At 40.5% G+C, this 23,233-nt stretch overlaps 2 protein-coding genes across 2 annotated transcripts; one reads left to right on the forward strand and one right to left on the reverse strand.

The window, feature by feature from the left end:
* Window positions 1–232: 232 nt before the first annotated feature.
* On the reverse strand, window positions 233–11,343 carry LOC144519569 (BAR/IMD domain-containing adapter protein 2). Its single transcript, XM_078252788.1, has 15 exons — window positions 10,946–11,343; window positions 8,913–9,055; window positions 8,697–8,772; window positions 8,510–8,596; window positions 6,978–7,039; window positions 6,665–6,736; window positions 6,156–6,293; window positions 5,559–5,711; window positions 5,022–5,198; window positions 3,645–4,287; window positions 2,903–3,104; window positions 2,416–2,478; window positions 1,838–2,006; window positions 1,647–1,687; window positions 233–774 (listed from the first exon to the last, which is right to left on the reverse strand). Exons 2-15 carry the CDS (start codon window positions 8,958–8,960, stop codon window positions 702–704), a joined length of 2,004 nt encoding a protein of 667 aa, XP_078108914.1. The 5' UTR covers window positions 8,961–9,055; window positions 10,946–11,343; the 3' UTR covers window positions 233–701.
* A 3,553-nt stretch (window positions 11,344–14,896) lies between these two features.
* Window positions 14,897–23,044, forward strand: LOC144518961 (uncharacterized). Its single transcript, XM_078251844.1, has 6 exons — window positions 14,897–14,995; window positions 17,528–18,495; window positions 19,408–19,975; window positions 20,633–20,871; window positions 21,534–21,713; window positions 21,989–23,044. The coding sequence occupies exons 2-6, from the start codon at window positions 17,809–17,811 to the stop codon at window positions 22,196–22,198; spliced, it is 1,884 nt and encodes a 627-aa protein (XP_078107970.1). The 5' UTR covers window positions 14,897–14,995; window positions 17,528–17,808; the 3' UTR covers window positions 22,199–23,044.
* The last annotated feature ends 189 nt before the right edge of the window (window positions 23,045–23,233 follow it).

Here is a 23,233-nt window from a genome sequence, read left to right on the forward strand (position 1 = left end):
TTACATTAAAACTAGCCTAGATTTTGTTTTAATGTCCATGTCTCACTCAAACAGAATTTTCAAACATTATAGTGGTCTTGTTTCTACTCTTTTTTTTCCTATTAACTACCTCAAAATCAAATTGACTGTAATTATATTTATAACAGGTCAGCCTTTACACATCAACCAGTGGTGTAGTCTAATGTATTGTAGTGGGTATACTGTACTGTATATGTATGGGACAGAATGGGACTTTGGGGGGGGGGGGGGTCTGGGTGTCCTCCCCCAGGGAAATTTTGAGCATCAAAGACTTAATTTCCTGCATTTTGATACACTTTTATGCACCAATTCACAGCTGAAATACCTTTATTTAGCCTATGCAAAGACAAAAAAACACATGACAATTCAAAATATGTCAAAAATATGATGGAAAGTATGTTGTTGTGTGTCATTGCGCATTTTTAAGTGGGTATATGGCAATCCTGGAGCTTTCTTAGTGAGTATACTGCGTATACCTGCGTATCACGTAGACTACACCACTGACATCAACCTTTTATACTTTGATTTAAAACAATTCTATTCCTGCACACAAAACAAAACAATCTGTATTTAATTAATTTGCAAAAAAAGAAAGTAAGAAGTAAAGAATCCACATGAACCAAAGAACCATTTTTTGTCAAACCACAGAGAACAGGATTGCTTCTGCTGTGGGAATAAAACTCTTACTCAATGATGGGAGCTGAGCGATCGTTGGTGACAGTTCTTCTAAGTCGGACATGGGCAAATGGATTGGCCCTGAAAGGAGGAAAAAATGAAAATGAAAGGTATGACAACCACATATTAAACTATAGTTTCTGGTGTTAAAAGGGGCGCTCTAGCAAATTAGTATTGTACATACAGCGGTGGGAATTGCAAAAAACAGGTAAAAAGAAACAAGACTAATAGTCTACAGCCATGCTAGCTGCTCTATGAGGCTAATGTCAGCAAGCTAACACGCTCACAATTACAACATGCTGATGTTTAGCATGTTCACCATCTTAGTTTAGCATTTTAACATGCTAACATTCGGTAATTAGCTAATATTTATTACCTATTCATCCTGAGGGGAACAAGAATACCTGTAACAAATTTCATAGCAATCCATTTAATTGATGATTTTTCACTTAAAAACAAAAAAGGCGACTTCACAGTGCCACTAGATGAAACGTCAGAGGATAACCCAAGTCATTAGGACTCATCCTCTGGGCACCATGAATGCTTTTACAAAATGCCATGGCAACCCATCCAATAGTTGTTGAGATATTTCATTTGGGACCCAAGTGGTGGACCAACTGACAGACCGACATTGCCATTCCTAGAGCCACGGCGCTAACTTGGCTAAAAAAGAAAGGTCAAAATTGATGGTCAAGCACCAAAAACAATGGATCCTTCACTTACCATGATGCCCGCGTCAATCTAACTCCATGCTCTTAGACACGAGTTTGAGTTTGAAATTTGTGTTTTTTATTTTGTAGTCCCTAAGGCCAAGCCAAGATTACTCAAGTGATCATCTACCTAATAGTCTACCAAGAGTAATCTTGAGTAATGTGACTAGTAAATTGACTGTGACATATACAATTGGTGGAATGCCCCTTTAATGACACACACTTTGAATTGCTCAAAGTTACCTGGTTGGGGAGGGTGGTGAAGAGACCAATTCTGCAGTGATCTGTAATGTGAAGAAGACATAATATTAAAAGGATATCTCGACTACATTTCCATTATTACAAAGCATCTGTATCTCTTCCATTTACATTGAGACTCAGTTGGGCCAAGACCGTGACCTTTGACCTCCTCCCAAAGGTTTCATGTTTCTGACCTTGTTGCTGTCGGCCATGCTGTACGGGCGCGGGCGGAAGGTGCTGACCCTCTGGGGAGGAAGGGAGCGCTCCTCCTCTGATTCAGGGGTTAGGACCGGGAGACCTGGAGACACCAGCTTGTCGAGCTGGCCCGTACTGGTGCTGTTAGCCTTAGATAAGAAGAGAGAGCTGGAGGGAAGGTCACAGACAGAGAGGAAAGAATATACAAGGAAAAACACAAAGGAAACATGAGTCGAGATATGTTGTTTTTGTGTTAATTCATCAACAAAGCTGTTGGTGTTGGAAGTGAACGTGCTGGGGAAAGGGTGGTGGAAAGACTGAGTGGGCAAACAGTGAGTATCATTCTGCAGTTTATGTGCTCCTGTGCACTTTCTGTGTGTCTGGCATGAAGGATGTTTTGATTTATTGAGAATACAGATGGAAAAAGGGAAAGGGTGTCATATTATTACTTCCTAGTTTTCAAAGTTTGAGTTGTAAAACAACTAAAGGGAAGTGAAGGACACATTTCTGTCATTAACAGTGTCAAAGTTCATCAACAATCGATCAAAAAACCTGCAGATTTCAGTGTTTGTCTTACCTCTCGAGGTGATCCGTCTTGCTGGGGTAAGACTGAGTGTAGGAGAAAGGGAACCAGCCTTTCCTGTGAAGGAAAATGTTTTACTGTATGTGCCCACGAGATGTGAAACGAGAGCATCAAGCTACAAGTCAGGGTTTTGGGTGATGAAGAAAACTCGCAGTCTCCATTGTCATGAATAGATTTGTTAACCTGGTGCTGGAGAGAGGCTTGCACACAACATGCGATATGAGAAGTTCTCTGAAGTAAGAAAGAAAAAAAGCCCTTCTACTAGCAGTACGCTTAAAGAAAGCACAAGGTTAAGGGGAAGTGGTTTCCCTGACTTGTTGTGGTTATCGTGACACCTGAACATTCAACCTTAGTATTGAGACATTTCAGAGTCTTCTGATTGTGTGCATTAAAACATTGCTAACATTACTAGGCCCTCTCAAAGTTATACAGCAGATCATTAAGTGGTTTTCTACATCAGTGTGCGATTTGTAAAACATACCGCCCAGTTCGTTCATTTTGACCGTAGTGCCACCCGTCTCTGGGCTCAGAGATGAGCAGGGTGATGTTGTCACCAGGCAGGAAGTGCAGTAAGCAAGCCCCGCCCCCTACGCCACCGCCCTCCATTGCTCCAGGAGTGTGAGCGAACATGGCTTCCACACGGGTAGGTCCAGATAAAGGCAGCATCCTGGGGAGAGTGGAGCCTAGGTAGAGGAGAAAGATGAATAAAAGTTATAATCCTCAAAACAAATTGTTAGTCTATAGACGAGGGATTTGGAATTATGCATACATGTAATCCAGCTTTACTGTCATTTTATTTTAGTGATTTTCAGCTTGACTGTTTAGTTTTAGCTGTCCTACAGTCATTTAAGAGCTGTATTAAGTTACTGCTAATGAAAAACACATCATTATATATCAGCTGCTGCTTTACATTAAAAGCATTTTTGTCAGCGTTCAGTTGTTCACATTTCAGGGAGAAATGGAGCGAGATAGGCTGTTTAAATTATTTTGAAACTCTTTTTTTGAAAACAGCGTGGGTTTGTTTGGCTGCACTCTAACATCAGTTGCGCTTCTGTTTGTATTTCTGACAAAGTAGCTGTGTTGGCTCCGCACCTGCTGTTACCATAGTAATCACGGATGTTGCCAAATCAACAAGGACTAAATCGAAAAGGACTAAAGGATTACAACTTAAAAAATGATGATGGAAACACTCAAACATACAGAGGAAACTTCTCACATCTTACCCTGAAAGCCGCCCAGCTTCATTTCACTGACAGGTCTCTTCGGCAGTGGGAGTGTTGCTGTTGCACACATGTCAGTGGTCTTCAGCAGCCAGGGATTATGTGACGGTGATGAGGTATTGCTTCCTCCTGGTCCCACCTGTTGGTGCAGTAACTGCACAGGAGTCATGGCCCTGGAGAGAGGAGCACTGTGGGGCAGTGGCGGACTGTGAGGAGCACTGTGGGGGATGGGGAGGGTCATGCCATGCAAGGATCCGCCGGCCGTGGAGGTCTGGCTGAGCGACATCACCGTTGAGGGGATGAGGCTCGGGGAGAGGTTGGATGTGTTTGCGGCCAGGATGAGAGAGCTTTGTTGGGCAAAGCCACCGGGCGTGGTGGGAGTGGATACAGCAGGGCTGGCACTGCTGCTGGCACTGCTGTCAGGGAGGGGGCTGGCTGATGCACTGAGGGGGGTGCTGGTGTGCTGAGGAGACGCTCCTCGTGATGAGGCTCCAGCAGCTCCTCCACTGGGGAGAGAGCGGAAAGTCTGGGGGGAGGCCTGAGGAGGACAGGCTTCACTCTGGGAGGAGGAGGGGAGCGAGCGCTGCAGCTGGGAGCGACTGGAGTCTCCATTCAACAGAGGAGGGACTTCTTGAACAGAGAGCCTCTGAAACATCAAAGACAGATACTGTTAACTACCAGAAATTAGAAGTCAGTGTTAAAAATCTAATATTGTGAATGTCTTATTGACGTTTTTAGTATTACATTTCAAGGTACAAAGGGTGTGGACTTGAGTCACCTGACAAAGACTTGAGTCAGACTTGTGAATCTGGTGACTTTAGACCCAACTTGGCAAAATCAAAAAGGACTTTGTCACCTCGAGTTTGACTTTGACACCAATGACTTTTGACTTCACTTGGATCTTAGCCTTTTATCTTGAAAGGACTCCAAGTCATTAAAAAGCGTGCCAACTATGGATAAGAGATAATATCTGAGATTACATAAGGATTTACAGACTTTGCATCCAAGATTTTATTAGATCTAAATGTTGTATTTTAAAATCAATAAACAATCAGCAATATCATAGCTAAGTATCTGTCATTGATGCGTGGCTGTTTTTATTTCTATAATGACTAGTTTAGGACTTAACTCAAAATGTTAAGGACTTTTGACTTGACTTGGGACTTGATTCATAACTTCATAATCAAGATTTGAGAGTTACTTGCAAAACAATGACCCACCTCTACCAGGAACAACTAATAATAAACTTGTTTTGTGGGTTTCAAACTATCAACCCTCCATGTAATCCTTCTGTGGAAACCAACCACAGTGCAGCTAAGATTAAGATAAAGTCCAAAGAACACATCAACCATCTGACTGTATAAATAAAAATTATCTGACCTGTTCTGGCTGAGCAGAGTCGATCTTGGTGTGGCGGAAGACCTCAGCTATCCCAGCAGCCCCTGAGCCTTGAGGTGCAGTGTGACGCAGCAGATTCAGAGCGCGCTCTGGGAGTTTTGTGGGCTGAGAACATGACTGCTGCCAAGATGAAAGTTTCTGTGACAGAAGCTCTCTCACCTGGATTATATTGAAAAGCACAAAAAGAGAAAATCCAAACTGTTAGACTGGATTTCATTGTTTTCTTGTAAACAAATGAAAAGAGCAAAAACCAACAATGTGTTAATCTAACTTCCCTAACCTGTCTGAGACACCTCAGCCCCAAGCTGATTGGTTCCTACTGAAGACGTGAATCTTCTGAATCAGGTTACAAATATATTGTCTATTTTTTTTATTTATTTATTAAAAAATGTCCGGTAATTTCCTGTTTTTAGCAAACATTACACAGACAGGAGAAAATAGTGCATGTTGGGGACTATTTTTAGCTGTGGATTAATACATCTGAAAGCTGAAACCGTAAAGTAAATGTGAACAGATCACCTTTGAGTGGTAGTTAATGAGCAGTTTGGTGACACAACACTGTCTGTCCACCAGGAAGCAATATCGTCTCCTTTCCTCGGTGAGCGCAGACTTGTAACCCGTGGCAACCAGCGTGTCCAGCTCGCCTTGGCGACGACTCATCAACTCCACAAACTGGAGAAAAAGTCAGAGATTTCACTGCAAACCTGAACATCCTTCAACATGTACGCACAGTCCTGCATTCACAATCACATGCATACATGTAGTACTCAACGACGGAGTGACCTTTAATGCACATTGTACTTCAAAACTTCAAACATAACCCTCCAAGTGGCTAAACCCTTTCACCCTCTTATATCATTCATATTTCTTCACGTAAAAGCATGTGCACTAAGTTGCTTGTTTTCTGCAGATCAGCTGAGGCAGATTGTTCTTTAATCTTATTCACACTGGGCTATTTATCACACAACTCTGCTTTTTAATCTGATGTAATGCTGAGGGAGATGTTTCGGATCACTGTAACTTTAGTTTACGTGTTTGTGCATTTTACTTAAAAAACGTATGTATTAAATATGTATTTTTGTCCAGTGCCCATGCATAGCTCTGGCCTTCACTTACCTGCATCTCTCTGTCTCCATATTTGTTCGGATGACGACTGCCCTGGCTCTTCCTGCGGAGTTTCTTCAGCTGGGACTGGCAGCGCTCGATAGACTCAGATTTAGACCTCCGCTCACTCTGATACTTCTTTAGGGTGGCCTGAGGGGGAAGCAGAAAAAAGTCAGAGGATTTATTCATCATGTGTGATGAAAGGAGGTTTGTCAGAGGTAATATTTCAGATTTAAGTGTGGTGGTGAAAAACTAACTGAATCCACTTTTATTTATCAAGGGGAACTTGTTTTTACTGTTAATCAGTTGCATTTTACACAATTATTCTTATATATTTATGTAATTTTCCATAAATTATTCAATATTTGTTTCCATTATTGAATTTATAATTAGTTACACAAATAAACTTGCCTCCCACTGCCTTGCCTTCTAGTCAAATAAATTAAACTTAACATTTTAAACTAAGCAAAAATCCTGCTTTTCTCACAATTTATCAAAAGTAAATTAACATTTTGACTTACTGTGAGGTATTTAATATCCAGTTCCAGCTTCTGCTCCAACTGGGCGAGCAGCTCAGAGTGAAACAGCTTTAACTGTTGAAGAAAAGATCCATATGCAACATTTTAAACAACGTATACTGACACAGCGACATCCATGTGAAAGGCCCCGGCACAGTTCATCAAAGAAAAATTAAACTCTCATGCTAACAGGCTGCAATACATGTTTTATTTAAAAACTCAAAAAAATTGCACTCTTTCTGGCCACTTTAAACATTATATGATATTTTAAAATGGTTGCTAAAAAAATAATTTGTCCGGAGCAACTGAGTCTTACCACGTCTTCCAGCTGCACCTGAATCTGTCTGTGGACCTCGGCCATCTGAAACAGTGTGTCTCCTGTGAGCAGCAGTAAAGCACATAGATAGATAGATAGATAGATAGATAGATAGATATAGATATATATCTATATCTATATAGATATATATATATATATACAGTATCTCACAAAAGTGAGTACACCCCTCACATTTTAGTAAATATTTCATTATATATTTTAATGGGACAACACTGAAGAAATTACACTTTGCTACAATGTAAAGTATTAAGTGTACAGCTTGTATAACTGTAAAATGTAAAAAGTAAATGTGCTGTCCCCTCAAAATAACTCAACACACAGCCATTAATGTCTAAACCGCTGGCAACAAAAGTGAGTACACCCCTATGTTAAATTCCCATAGAGGCAGGCAGATTTTTATTTTTAAAGGCCAGTTATTTCATGGATCCAGGATACTATGCATCCTGATAAAGTTCCCTTGGCCTTTGGAATTAAAATAGCCCCACATCATTACATACCCTTCACCATACCTAGAGATTGGCATGGTTTTATGTCGGTTAGCCTAATAGCTGGTTTGATTTGCATTGAGAGATGATTTTATGGAAAGTACCCCATGCCAATCTCTAGGTATGGTGAAGGGTATGTGATGATGTGGGGCTATTTTAATTCTAAAGGCCAAGGGAACTTTATCAGGATGCATAGTATCCTGGATCCATGAAATAACTGGCCTTTAAAAATATAAATCTGCCTGCCTCTATGGGAATTTAACATAGGGGTGTACTCACTTTTGTTGCCAGCGGTTTAGACATTAATGGCTGTGTGTTGAGTTATTTTGAGGGGACAGCACATTTACACTTGTGTTATACAAGCTGTACACTTAATACTTTACATTGTAGCAAAGTGTAATTTCTTCAGTGTTGTCCCATTAAAAGATATAATGAAATATTTACTAAAATGTGAGGGGTGTACTCACTTTTGTGAGATACTGTATATATATCATTTAGATCAACTGCTTTTATTAGTTACAGTGCATCTTTAACATGTGCAGAAAATCTGTGCTCTAATAATGAATGTTCATGTTCAATGTTCATCAACATACATGCAGGGCAACACATCAATAAAAATGTCATACAACATGCTGTTTTAACACAATTTCTCATTTACAAAGTGTCAGTCGAGTTGAGTCCCTCTCTCGGTCACACAGTGCTGTAGTATGTGGTGGCTGGCATCTCGCCCTCCGACTCTCCTGCCTGCCTCCCCCGCTGTTTTCAGCATTACAATGAGATCATGTGGTGTTGTTAATCTCCCAACAATGACCCTACTCTCTCCCTTTCCCCCTGTTCTTTCCCTCTCTCACTACATTTCCTCATTCCCTCTTGTCTTCATCTCCTCCCTCACCAACACATGAAGCACAGACTATTTTCATCTTCTCTCCAGCTGTCACGTCGACTCTCTTAACTTTATTAGGTCCATCACTAATTTATTTTTATTTTCTCCTCAACACGGCCCTTCTCCACCAGCCGCCCACTCACCCAGCTCTTTGGAGCCTTGGCTGTCGCTCGCCAGCTCTCCAAGTTTCACCAGAGCATCAAAGTACCCTTTGGCAGCCACAGTTACTCCTGAAAAAGAGAGTACATTTTAGGGGAAACAGTGTCAGAAAACAATGATTCAGACAAATCAAAGGCCAGTGTCATCTGAATTCTCCTGTGTTTGACTAACCTGTCAGGGCTTTCTCATAGTGTTTCCCCATGGTCACAAAGTTCTTCAGACTGGGGTTGAACTGGTCCAGAATCCCCTGTTGGCAACAATTATAAGGACAGGCAAATTATGACACGCAAATTTGTAAAGTTTTTCCAAATCCAAAACCATTTCACTACACTTTATTAGAATCATTGTTGGTGCAGGCAGGACAGACAAATAGAGGAGGAGTCATACCTTATAGACATTTTCTGTCATCTTGTTGACCTCTTCTGTTCGAGACATTTTTCTTCTCTCGGTTACGGGCTGCCACTATGTACGTTTTGTGTTGTTTATTTCTGTTGTTCAGGGCCCTAAGCTTTACAGCAGACAGCAACCCCCTAAAAGAGAAAAGACAAAGAGAAGATACAGTGCAGTGAGTGATAATCTATCACAATAACTCCTAAGATTGACCTAAAAACTTGATGAGAACGCACAAATCCAGGTGTTTTTACTTTCACCTCAATAGAGGAAAGAGGCTGTCAAAGCACTTATTTGTATTATTGTATATTCCACAGCAGGTGTCAGAATATATCACATTCACAACACAATAATCTCTACAGTGCACTCTCTCTCGTGCACTCTCTCGCTCTAAATGGTTGAAAGGGTGAGATTTGAATCAGCCAGAGGACTTTTAAAGCCATCGAACCATCACAACAAGTGATGAGGATGTCGGACCGCCATTGGGTTATGTCTGAGGGCAACAGTGTTATTTTAACATGGATCTCCTCTGTGTGCCTCAGCTGCCAGTTTCTACATTATCCCTTCACAACATTACAGCAACCCAAATATTTCTCCAAGATTTGTGTGGCAGACAAGTTACATCATTTCACATAAGAACAATGGGCTTCTCCAGCCTGAGTCACAGAGCACTGAATAAACACGCGACTGCAATGTTTCCTCGGCAGAGAGGACGATGAAGGGGGACTGCTCCGGGGTCAAAGGATTTCCAGTCTGGATTTATTTTATTTTATTATTTTATTTTTTTTATGCTCATTTGATTTTCCCCTTGCAGTCCTTTGTTATTACAGCGAGATTACAGATGAAACGTTGACCCAGATCAACTAATGGTATATGACACAAAGAAAGAAATTCCAGTCTCTTGCTCATTAAGGCAACCCTGGTGAAGTCTGTAATTTGTTAGAGGAGCTGTAATAGTCTGCAGGATAAGACAGAAAAGTGAGAGTTCTGTCTTAACTTTGTCTTTTTTATTTAGTTTGAAGGGCTTTGCACACACTTTGTACATTCTTTAGGTAAAATACTAATGTGAGATGTGTGTGTATTTTCTAGCTTAGTGTGGCTTAATTCTAAGAAATAAAGTGTTGTTTGTTTCAGGATGCAACAGGAACAGTCTGCAGGTGGTTGGGAAACTGATACAGAAGGTGCATTCATGTGGATTGGCCTCTTTAAATTTCTTCAAATGGTTTGGAAGCAAACATTGTATTTAAAAATCATTAATGTCACTTAAGGCTGCACAATTAATTCGATCAGCAGAAAACATTATCTGGAACTATTTTGATTATCGATTACTTGTTGGAGTCATTTTTCAAGCAAAATGCCCCCAAACAATCTCATTCAAACTTCTCCATTGTGAGGATTTGTTGTTTTTCTCTGTTTTATATGAAAGTAAACTGAATATATGTGGGTTTTGGAATGATGCTCGGACAAAACGATTGTAGAGGAAATTATGATGGCATTATACACTATTTTCTGACATATATTTACAGCCCAAATACCACTGCAAAATTTTAGAAATGACAGAACCAAAAAGAAAATTGTTTAAATGACTAATGCAAGCCTTAAAAACAACTGTGCATTTTGGTAGTTTTAAAGGTATCGTGTCCTGTTTTATGGTGAAATGCTTCCAGCTACTTCTTACATCTCTCTTAGATAAATTAATGGTGCAACATTGCAACTACAGCAGGACCCTAGTGCTAAAGGAGCCTTTTCTTCCACACCATCTCATTTCAACAACTTCATCAAATGCATTGGAAATACTGAGGAAAATGCAACATAACCAAAAAAAAACACAAGTAAAATGTACCAAACCTGCATGTACATATAAACTTAATAAGTTGGGTCATTTCAGAGTGGATGTTTTTCCTGAGTAAAATAAATGCACCCTGCCATTTGCCCACACAGTGCAGTGCAACAGCTACCTGTTGATCTCTCAACTTCCATTTGAAAAACACTAACATAATTCAGCTACTTAAAAAAAGAAAGTTACATACCTTTTCTGATCTCATTGTGGGAAACGATAAAGGCTTCCTGCGCGTCTTTGAGTGTTAAATGACACCCCCTCCTTTCTTCCTATTAGGCTATTTTCCCTCTCCGTTAGTTAGTGGGGGGTTGTTTCATCCAGCAGAGCACTAAATCTCAACTCCCCTCCACCCCTTTTTCACATGGCCCTCTCTCTTTTTTCCTCCTCTCTCTACTCCCAGGAATCGGGGTCAGATATCTGGTGCCGTTCAGTACCTCTCCTCATTACTGAGCCGATTATCAACATGCCTTCACGCCCTCAAAAACCGGCCGAAAAAAAAACACCGACAAAAACCCCCGCCCAGTAGCCTACAACCAGCTCCCTGCCGTTGGAAACCACAGTCAGCCTCCCATTCTGTGTCTCTCTCTCTCCCTCTCTGTCTCTCTCTGTCACTCGGGCAGAATAACAATGAGCCAACGGGACCTCGTCTGAATAGGAGCAGGAGGAGAATAATGACTTGAACTTTTTAAGCCAAAGACAGAGCAGCACATGCTATCACTGGCCTACTTACACTCCGGACCATCACATATTCCTGCTGCCCATTCTCACAGGGGGGCAGGAGGAGGAGGCCCTGCATGGCCCTCCATTCACTGCAATAAACTGCTGAGATGATTAAAGGCAGATAGACGTGCAGGAGAGGAGAGGTTAAAAGGGTGGGAAAAGTCCCCAATGTTTAGGATTAGTGGGACGTAAGTAGATTCACTCAAGTACAACGTTGAGGTACTTGTATTTTTTTTTTTTATATAGGATATATATTGTGTATTTTTATGCAAAGCACTTTGAGTTCACGTGTAGGCCTAATGAAAAGTGCAATATAAAAAAAATGTGCCATTGGCACTTGAGTATTTTTGTTACTTTGTACTTTTTACTCCACTACATTTACTTTAACTTTAGTTACTTTGCGGATTCAGCTAATTATTACTAAATCTAAATCAACTAATAAATGATGGTGTAGTTTAAGCTACAAAACAGAGCTGCAGAGTTAAGTGATGTTTCTCTGTGGGTCAGTAACTACAAGCAAACTCTTGCAAATAGTCATTTTGTTCCAATGGAAATTCCAACATAAAGTATTAATTGTGAAGGATGGTTTTCTCAGAAATGTACTGAGGGCTATAACACTCTAACACTGATGATATTGATTATATTATGTATTACTGCGTTGCATGGTTTATATGTAAATATAATCAGTGAATGTACAAAAATACTGTCCGGTAATTGTAGTAGAGGAAACTTTTTCCACCTACAATGTGGTGGAGTGGGCTCCAGTACAGTGTCAGTGCTTTATAACTGTACATTATATACATATACAGTATAGAGCCTGTTTTGTGGACATCACTTGTTGCATGGTGTCTGACTGAAGCTGTCTTGTGTTGCAGTTGCAGTTTTTTTCCAAGTGGTGGCGATAATGTGACATCACTTCCTGCAGCACTTCCACTGCATGAGAATGAACAATCAGCCAGTGTGGTGCAGACTGTAGAGTTACACTGTACTACAACAGTAAAATTGTATCTTTAAGACCAAAACTCATAATCACAAACATACACCTTTATAAGCACATGGAATTTACAATGTTGACAATTTCACTCAATTTTGAATGAAACCAATAAATGAAACATTCAGCACAGCTACCATGTAAATATGTTGTACTCAGGTGTTACTTCACAGTCTTCACTGTCCAGACCTCACCTCGTCACTGCAGAACATTGCCTCTCCACACAACTGGCACTATTTTGTATCACTTGACACAACCAGATCAAGTCAAACCTACACTAAAAAAACAGATCAAAGTGTCTTTACTCAGTAGCAGGCTGTCCAAGACCATTTCTCTGTTTGAAAGACAAGGCATCATCTCTTCCTGTCATAGCCTCCAGTTTGCCAGCCATAACAGACGACTGTGCTCTGTGGGTTTCTGGGTCACTTGGTTCAGTGTTGAGGGGAACATTGGAGCATCTGTGTCATCTTGTGTCCTTGGACCTGAGCCGTAAAGCTGTTTGTGTCGGTTCGCTTCCTCTCTGGGCCTAATTCACACACGCTAAGGAGATTGACAGACAGGAGAACCCGGCTCACACTGACCTATTAAACAAAGACAAGATGGACTCATACGCATCTCTCACGTCTTTACTTGGGCTGTGTCTCAGATAAATATCCTGTCCAAGAGAAAAAGACAGGTGTCAAAGTGTCACCACATGTAGGGATACATCTCTAAATCAGTCCTAAACATACCTGAACATATGTAAGTTCTGAAAGAACAAATGGGGAGTTAAAGAACTGAGATGAGGATGTATAAAAAATGCTTGGTAATACTTTGTGCATTGACTGTAATTTAAAGCATAATAGTACTGTTGTGACAGTATTATCTTAACTTATTTATGTGGCATATTAAAAAAAACAAAAAACTGCTGTATCATCGTATGAATGACATGGCTCTTTCCTGTGTGTATTAGTGTAGCGCTTCTTATAATTATTTTCGGGCATTTATTATGTTTTTATTTGATAGTTGGAAGTAGTGAGATGACAGGAAAATAGAAAAGAGAAACTGGGAATGACAGACAACACAGGTTGAATGTTGCCGTTCATGAACTGTTCCTTAACCCCTATAGTCGTAGTGAGCATTTAATAATTATATACATGTACTTGTATACATTTTAATTGCATTTCAGAATAATATAAATCTTGTCTGTCTGACTACAGACACATATGAAATATAGCATTAATTATTCCTTGAATGAGAGAGTACATTGTAGGGTGAGCTCTGCTGAGAGGGTCATAATGGGAGTAGATATTTATCTGATGAGCTATGACTATAACATATAGACGGACAATAAACACAGAATATTTTAACAATTTAAACAAATTGTATGCTCTTAAAAATTTCACATCGCTACAAAACATGACTCTATAATAATTATTTTATAAATATGAAAAATAATATAAATATTAAATAAATGTTAGCGTTTTTGTAGACTTTTTAAGTGAAATATTTAGGTCATGTTCAGACACTTCTGGGAAACTCAGCTCTGGCAATTAAAATGTAATTAGACATGAAGAGGCAGAGACAGAGTACAGGTCACAGAGCCAGGCCACACACTTTGATTCCTCACATTTTTCACTCCTAATCCTCGACACTCAACACGTGTCAGACGAACTGAAAGGACATCTCTTTAATCAGGTTGGTTTAGTTCAAGTGGACTTTGTCTGACTGCTCTGATCGTCAATTATGTCAGGAAAAAGCAGCGGTTTGACTGTCAATCTTAACTCAAGGTTTACTTACTAGCTCTTTTTCTACAGGCAGTAGATCAAATAAAACACTGCCTGCAAATTTGAGATAATAAAGAAGAAAAAAAAGAACTGTAAGGCTCAATAATATCAAATTTTTATATTGGATATTAATGAGGGTTTACTACCCAGAGGCCCAATATATGCCAGTGTGTATGAACCTGTTACAAGTGTCTGTCCTGTCCAACATGCTAGCTCCATTGTTGTTGCTGTTGTGTGATTTTCTTTGACCTTAAATCAGCCATCTGTTGTCCTGCCGCGGCCTTCAGTCAGACAGGTAGAGCCGAGGAATTAATCAGGTCAATTACTTCCTTGCTGACATCTAGGTGAGCTGTGTGACGTCGCACTGGAGGAGCTGAGCCAATGACTGTGTCCTGTTATAGTCCTGGATAATTGTTAATCAGAGGTCAAATAAAATAAAATGAAGGTGTTTATGCAGGATGTCAGAGCAGGGTTATATGTAACCAACATAACCCCATTTCCAGGATAAAAATAAAGATGATGGAGCAGCGGGTAAGATGACAAAAAGTCAAAAGAGTCTGGCAAGAAAAGAGGTGTGGTCTTCCAAGAAAAAAAAAAAATGCTGAAGAAGGGGCGGAGAGAAAAGAGAGGTAAATACAATGAAGGAGGGATAGAAGGAGTTAAGCTCTCCTGTGGAGTAAATCTCTCTCAATCTGATCAGTGTGTGAGGAGTACTAACTCACTACAGTGTGGATACACAGGCTGCACTCACTGGGAGTCCAAGGTAAGGACACTTTAACAATGTTAATTTAACTGGAACAGTTTGTGAATGTTGTCTTATTCAATTTCTCCAAGGAGATGTAACAAAGAGGCCAGTTAGAAGCCGTAGTGTGGCTCTGCATTTACCATTTAGAGGCAAAGAAACATAAACCCTTTTTTTAAGTAAGAAATTTGAACATCTTGTTAAAAATGATAAATTATTATTAATCGATCATTAAAATATGACATAAAACAACTTAGGCTTTATATTTTTTAACAGTTTAACCTGCATCATTTTGCATAAGAAATATGTGTTTGGGAAATGTTGATGTCAGTTACTAAAAGCATTTTATTTATTTATTTTTGACTGAATGTAACTGCAACTCAAGTGTCCAATGACGCGGTTGTCCGTCACATTTGACTGAATTGCATTTAACAAAACACTTTCCTAAAAGTCACAGTTAGCTGGACGATGATTCCTTGCACGGAAATTAATTTGGTGTATTGGAAACTACAGGTGCATTTATATATATTTTTTTTCACAATGTGTTTCTTTTAGTTTTCAAGGAAAACTTAAGGCTCTAAAAGAAGTTAACTGTAGCGTAAATTGAAGAATTACAATATAAAATGTTGTTTAATGGATGTTTAAGGAATTGTTGGATTTCAACTAAGGGGCATTAAAAAGTCAATCAGAAAATACATGTTTTCACTCACTGTCCTAATATGTGTAGCTGGCCATGACAATAAACAAGAGTGTATGATGATGGGATAAAAGTCTCGCTAGGTTTCTTAAAAGAAGTAAAAACATTTTTAAAAAAAGCCTGTTTTTACCCAAAATGTACAACGTGACAACTCAAGTTAAAGAAATAATGCTCCATTTTGCATTGTTCTTATTGTTGGTGAATGTTGTAGATAGATTTGATTTATTATTGAATATATAATAGAACATGCGAAATATGATATACTACATAATTTGGCAGTGATGAAAAGATAATCCAGACTTTTCTTAAACTTCGATCTATTCTGAGAGTACCGCTCGCCAGAGTTGATGATGATTAACAGCATCCATTCTGTCTAGAAATGATCTGTTTGTTTAGAAATAGCTTTATTTTGTTTGTCAGAGTCAACCGTTTTTTTAATCACAGGTCTATCTGCTGTCGTCAGTTTTTAATGTGGGACTAATCTTACTACTTAAATATCCACCTTGACCATATGGTGCAGGGATGGTGCCCAGCCCGTGTTCACCATGGATTACCGCACACAGAGAAGCATGCAAGCCCACTTATCCCTGACTAAGGTATAGCAAGGTTAGCAATTAGGTTAATTGAGTGATCTGTGGGTGGTAATAAACTCAGGGCTAAACTGTGGTGATTGGGCGTGACACGTTTCTGTACCTCGACCATCTGTCTGTCCTATAAGCTCCCATAAATCACAACAGGAACCGCAGAGACAGAACATGTTTTAGTTTAAAGTTTCTTCTTTATAATGATAATAACATTATTACAAAGATGATTCTCAATTAAAAAAGCAAGAATTTATTTTTCTCCACTTTGTGCAGCTCAATAAATAATATTTGCGTTGGCTTTTGAGAAGATATCTCTGAAGGCAGACACGTTCTTTGTCAAACAACGGACTGTTTTTGTATGTATTTTTCATTGCGTTTCATTATTGATAAAGTACAGTGAATCATGTATGAACTTTCAACACAAACACACACACATTGTGGAGGCTGGTCACTGCGAGCAACAGGTGGTGAGTGAGGTTTAGCTGCCCCATCACGTGTGTGCCATTTCAAAATGCCGACCCTGCATAATGAAGGAGATGTTACAGCGTTCAGAGGGGTCAGCAGGGCTTTGTGATACAGACATTGGGAATATAATATCTTTAGGGATCATTCTGGGATCCAGACTGTAAACAATATACTGCTTTAAATTATCATCCTCCAAGTCAAAAACATAAATCACCACCAAATTTAACTCATTAATTTGTATCAAAAGATTGGATTGGGTCTCTGGATCCTTTCAGGAAGTAATTCACTTTAAAGGTTAACACAATTCTCCTAGTCTGGTCTGGATGTCACATCTGTGATTGCGACTGATCCCTGTCTGGAGTGTCTCTGGTTGGCACATGCCCGTTCTATGTAAGGTTACTGCTCAGACAGATTGCAGCTAACTGGGGCCAGAGACGTCACGGTGAGGTGTTCATCCACCATCTCTATTTGTCAGCCTGGTCTAAAAGTGTCTCTTCTCACTGTCCTTTTTGTTTAAGGAAACTGACTCTAACTAGAACAGCAAAAACATGTTTTAACATTTTTAACTCATGTCTTTTAACTTGATGCAAAAATATTAGATGAACCTAATAATATAATGCAATCCAAAACAACACAGCCACCACAAACTGCAGCCTTATAATCAGGAATAGAGCTGAATCAACACTTCTCTGACACAGTCTCAACACAAAGCTGCCTTATTGTACAGGTGATTGTCTTACTGTGTCCACCCTCTGTTGATGCTACTAAAAGACCTTTATCTAAAATTTCATGTTTTTTGTTTTACAGGTTTATTCCAATCTTCCGTGGCGGCAAGAGAGCACGAGAGACAAGGCAGCATCCTGAATAAAATAAATCGCATCGCGTGACAAAGAAGATTAAAGACAAAAACTGTGATTTCCATTTGTTCCTCACAGATGAGTGGATTCGTTGTGGATGGAGACCTTTGTTATCGTGCTCCCTGATGTCTCCTTTCCAACAACAAAGAAGTCAACACAACCTTTGCTTTAACTGGCATCACACATTTGGAAGTGAAGCCAAACTCCTTCGTCTTACTGTCTGAACTGTGGATGGAGATTATGAGGAACTCTCAGTCCCTACACCTGTTCCTTGTTCCCATTGTGTTTTCTTTACTTTCATTCCTCTGCCCTGCATCTGCCAGCTCAGGGTCTAACTATGACTACGGAGCCCACCCACGCTTTTTTTGTACCCCTATTCCTGTGGATGCAGACCCTGCATGCTTCCCTCCAGGGGGTCCAGGCGTAGGGGGAGCAGGGCCCAGCGGACCAGGCCATCAAAGTGCACCTCCTGCTGGCTGGTGGGGGGCGAGCGAAGAAGCCAAAGCCACCATCCTTCACCTCAGGGAGAGCCTTGTCCAGCAGAAAGAAACCATCCTGGACCAGAGGGAGACCATTAGAGAGCTGACGGCCAAGCTCACCCTATGCGAGGGCCTCGGACAGAGCGTGACGCCGCACGACGAGCACCACGGCACAGCTGGCCACTCCCATCACGCAAGGGTGGCCGGTCATCACACGTACACTGACAACGGGCACTATAGCAACCAGCAGGGTCACCATGGACACCTCATACCAGACTCACCACACTACCCCTCTGTGGGGGGGCAGCGATCTGATGGGGGGCACAGCAGCAACCACCAGGGGACGGATAAACATGTGACACCAGAGGACCTCACATCATCACCAGAGCAGATGGAAAGGATGCTGCAGGCACTGAAGGAGAGGCTGGAAAACCTGCAGGTGAGCAGCAGGAGGAAACTTTTTCAATTTAGTACTACTTAGTACAAAACTATAGAAAGAAAGAAAGAAAGAAAGAAAGAAAGAAAAGGTGCAGTAAAGAAAATATAATATAGTTAATGAATAGGAAAGAGCTGGAAGTAGAGCGAGGCTTGTGATGTGCAGTGTGCCCTTATATGGCTTTTCCTTTTCTTGGACATATTCATGCTGTCGTCACCAGATTGTTTGCCAAATAATCAAGTCCACTAAGTACTTTGGAGAAAGGAACAATGAATTACTTAACTGCATAAAGCCACTCTGATGTCCCTCAGTGGACAGCTCAGAGCAGCAACAGGCTTAAATTGTCCTGTTTTCTATTAAGTTACTCCCTCTCTAGGTTCTGTTCTTTTTTCCTGGCTCTCCTCCCTGGAACGTGAATACAGGCAGATGTCAGGAGCTGTGGAACGTGTGTGTGTGTGTGTGTGTGTGTGTGTGTGTGTGTGTGTGTGTGTGTGTGTGTGTGTGTGGGGGGGGGGGGTGGGGTGGGGGGGGGGCTGTTGCCACGAGTCTAACATCAGCAGTACTTATGGTGATCTCCCTTGACAGACTGGTAATCTGGGCATGCATCAGGACAAAGCCTGGATTACCTGAGAGAAAGAGAAGCAGACGTACGTAGATACAGGAAGACACAATGAATACCTGACTATTGCATCTAACATTAAAAGATTATCAGTGAATGTAAGTAGCAGGCAAAGAAGTGCAACTTGTAGGTGACAGATCCTCACATGGTTCCTCGAAGCCAGTTTGTGTCTATGCCAAAGCTCCACTGATGCCTTTGTCCTCTCTGTTGTAAATAGGAAGCACAGGGATTTAAGTGACAGGAAATGCTCATTGTTATCAAGACCTCACCTGTGTATTCTTCACCTCCCTCAGCAGAAGAGGAACACGTCTATCACATACTCCAGCTCTCTGAAGGAGCTGCTTCAGAGGAAGATCAATACTCTGGAGCAGCAGCTGCACCACACCTCCGCCCTCAGCAGCCCCAACACACACCGAGACGACAGAGACCATCGCGATGACGGCCATCATGATGACGGCCGAGACCATCGCGATGACGGCCATCATGATGATGGCCGAGAACATCGCGATGACGGCCATCGCGATGACGGGCATCATGATGACGGCCGCCACCGCGACGGACACCGGAATGCCCACAAGTACGACCACAACGATGGCGGTCACAGCGACAGCGCAAACCACACTGACCATCACCATGACAGCCACAATGGCAACCAGGAGGATGTGGACGGTGACCATGATGATGATGATGATGAGGATGATGATGATGACGACGATGATGATGATGATGATGAAGACCACCACCACAGTAATAAAGCAGACAGTCACAGTTACCTTTCACACACAGGATACAGAGAACCAGGGCCACCGACTGGTTTCCACTCAAATAAACTGGAAACATTGCTCAACCAGCTGCACCTCGCAGGTACACACCCACTGTAGTAACTTTATAACATGCAGTCACTCCTTTGAGTCTACGCCTGTCGCATGAAATAATATAATAAATAAACTCAACATCTAACAGCCATTGAGTTATGTCATGTTCCTTTTAATGAAGCAGCATTGTGAAAGAGAACTTGCAGTATTTTTAAACCCGCAAACCAGCTGCAAAACTTGCACAATGTTGCAGGTAATATGTTCTTTCTTTTGATAAGCTATTAACTATTTTGGATGATCAATATTTGCAACCGATGTGTGTGGTTTTTTTTAGGTCATTATCGTCTAACATTCTTTTGTTTTCAGAGTTCATTGTTAACCTCGGAAACAGCCGTTGACAAAACGATCCGATGATCAAAAGGTCGAGAACAGCTACTAAATGGACGTTTGTGTGTCAACTGCTGTTTCCAAGGTCAAGAGTGAAATTTTAATTAAAATTATGAACCCAACATTAATGTGATGTAATTAAATTACTCAGAATTGTTTTCAATTTGAACAGATGCAATTTCATGACGACAAGGCAAACTCATTCTGATGAGGAAGCTCATATGATACGATCAAAAGCTCCAGACCAGAACAGTTAATAAACGAATCTTGAGGTGAGATTGTTTTGTCAAGGTATAATGTTATTTCTCTTCAAAAACAGGTCCCAAAAGTCCCGATGCCTTCCAGATCAGCTTCCCCATGAGAACCAACTACATGTACGGGCGGGTAAAGAAGACGCTGCTGCAGGAGATCTTCGCTCTGACTTTGTGTCTTTGGATCAAGGCGGGCGTGGGGCCCGGCCTGGGGACGCCATTTTCTTACTCTGCACCCGGACAGGCCAATGAACTGGTGCTCATCGAGTGGGGGAACAACCCTATGGAGCTTCTGATCGATGATAAGGTGAGGGAGGAAAAATAGAAACCCTGCAGCACTGTGAGTTAAGCTTAGTGTGTGGCTACAGTGTTTAAGGCCCTGAACACTCACTATCTCAAACAGCTGCTTTCTATGAGTGATAGCATCCTACATCAACACACAATTTTCTAGATACTTCTATATTTCTCTTTCCTCTCTCTGTGCTCTTCTCACTGATTTGAAGTTAGCGAACTCAGTGAAAAAAAAAAAAGCTGATGTCACATACTTTTGTGCACCAATCAGGATTTAGAAAGATTTGAATCAGTCTGACAGTTGGTTGGTTGTTTGGTCACTGTCAATTAAATCTGACAAATCCCATCCACACAGTCCTTATAATGCAGATTAGCTGAGTTTATAAGTGTTAAATTCTTTAAAAATAGATCTAAGGTATAATTTTTTCTTTTGGATCACAACTGGACAGTGGCATTGAGGACGCATTGAGATCCAATCACTCAGACCACATTCTTATAGTGTGTTTTAGAAGTTCATTCTGGCTTTAACATTTTAGTTAATGAGTCGAATAGGCTGCAGATCTCACAGAGATTTTTTTCTGTTTAATAACAAACTATATTCTTGGTATTGTACTTACTTGTATTACCCCGAGATGTATTTATATTAATGTCTCACCATCTTTACTCTCCTATCCCCAGTCTGTGACGCTCCCCCTTTCTCTGGGTGATGGGAACCGGCACCACGTCTGTGTGACTTGGTCAACAAGGGATGGACAGTGGGAGGCCTACCAGGACGGAGTGCAGAGGGGGTCTGGGATAAATCTTTCCCCCTGGCACCCTATTAAACCTGGAGGGGTCTTTATCCTGGGACAGGAACAGGTAAAGACAAATAGATTAATTCTATGTAGATGCACATTGCAGGGAGGGAGCCATTCAATGCATAAAAGGGAGATAATTTAATATGCTAAAAGTGTAATTATCAAAGAGATCTGAGCTTGAAATATTTTACAGTCCAAAAAAGCTGCCAGTCCAAGCTTTTTTGGCTCTTTATGCCATTAAGTGCCTGTATTTGTGCAAAAATTGAGCATATTAAATTATTGTTTTGGAAAGAAATGATTATTGTTAACGGTGACTGTTCATTCACTCTTTTTCAGGACACTCTGGGAGGCCGTTTTGATGCCACTCAGTCATTTGTGGGTGAGATGTCGGACGTGCACATGTGGTCCCACGTCCTGACTGCCAGTGACATCTACAGCCTGGCCTCCTGCGGCAGCCACCTCAGAGGAGATGTCATCACTTGGTCCGAGACAGAGGTAGAACTTCATGGAGGAGTCGCCAAATACCCCTTTAACCCCTGTCACTGAAAGATATCCGGAAACATACTGAGAACATTTATCATATATCCAAAAGTGCAAGAATAAAACAAAATTCCCTTTGACTTTCAGTTATTTTTCAGGATGATGACTCAGTGGCACCAACTTAATGCCTTCCTTTAAACGTCATCAGTGACTTTTTCTTTAAAAAGAAAAATAATAAGTCTAATCTGTGTTTACAGAGACTGTGTAGGGACTTAGGTGTCTTGGGCTCGAGATTTTGGCCTTTACTGTTATCATGAGCTAGTGTTTTATTTTAAACAGACAAGTGCTGTATGTGACATATTGTCATATTGTTAATAAGACTTAATACTGTAGGGTCTGTGATAAAATTGGCAGACCTTACATGGGTTCTGTTGTGGTGAAGTGAGAAACTGTGTTTAGTTTGAAGGATACTTATAGAAATGTGTTGAGAAATCAATTTGTAATCTGGATGCTCCTTTTTTTTAAAAAAGGTGTCCACGGAGATACAGCTAATTTACCAAAGAAAATGTAGAATTGATTTGTGTTTTAATAATATATGTCTCATAGTTTTATTTTGCGAGAAAACTGAAAAGCCTGTCAGACTTTTTTTTTAATTTTTTTAATTTTTATTTTATATACTCCGCAATGCATGTTTGATCACTGAACAAATCGCTGAAATGCATCACTTTTCTCCCAATAAATTGTTCTTTTTGAAATCATGTATTTTGTGATCAAATCGATGCACTTTGGCTTTTTAATTTCTTACATGATCTGGCCTTGACTGTATATTTGTTAACGTGCTGTATATAAAACACTGAATTTAGGCCAGGTTAATTTTTTGACGTACTAAGATGTTTTTTTTTTTCAAATGTTATGACAGTTTAAATAAAAGTGTTAAAAATACGTGTAGGCCTAGCTTTCTTTTTCATTGTTTTTATGCACATCGATTTCAAACATACAACACACATTCACAAATGCAGCCAGTAAACAAGACTAATGGACTACTTAACTCACTAAGCATACTACAATATACTCAACTATAACAAAGACCCAAACCAAATA

This window comes from Sander vitreus, chromosome 6, assembly GCF_031162955.1.
Source record: "Sander vitreus isolate 19-12246 chromosome 6, sanVit1, whole genome shotgun sequence".
NCBI classification, from domain to species: Eukaryota; Metazoa; Chordata; class Actinopteri; order Perciformes; family Percidae; genus Sander; species Sander vitreus.

Excerpts from the sequence above, each read along its gene's own strand:
- LOC144518961 (XM_078251844.1), top strand. The coding sequence starts at position 17,809 with ATGGAGATTATGAGGAACTCTCAGTCCCTACACCTGTTCCTTGTTCCC. Across the intron at positions 19,976-20,632 it reads CAACCAGCTGCACCTCGCAG|GTCCCAAAAGTCCCGATGCC; the intron begins GTACACACCCAC and ends CTTCAAAAACAG. Across the intron at positions 21,714-21,988 it reads TTATCCTGGGACAGGAACAG|GACACTCTGGGAGGCCGTTT; the intron begins GTAAAGACAAAT and ends ACTCTTTTTCAG.
- LOC144519569 (XM_078252788.1), bottom strand. The coding sequence starts at position 8,960 with ATGTCTCGAACAGAAGAGGTCAACAAGATGACAGAAAATGTCTATAAG. Across the intron at positions 1,688-1,837 it reads GCATGGCCGACAGCAACAAG|ATCACTGCAGAATTGGTCTC; the intron begins GTCAGAAACATG and ends TTCACATTACAG. Across the intron at positions 775-1,646 it reads TCACCACCCTCCCCAACCAG|GGCCAATCCATTTGCCCATG; the intron begins GTAACTTTGAGC and ends TCCTCCTTTCAG.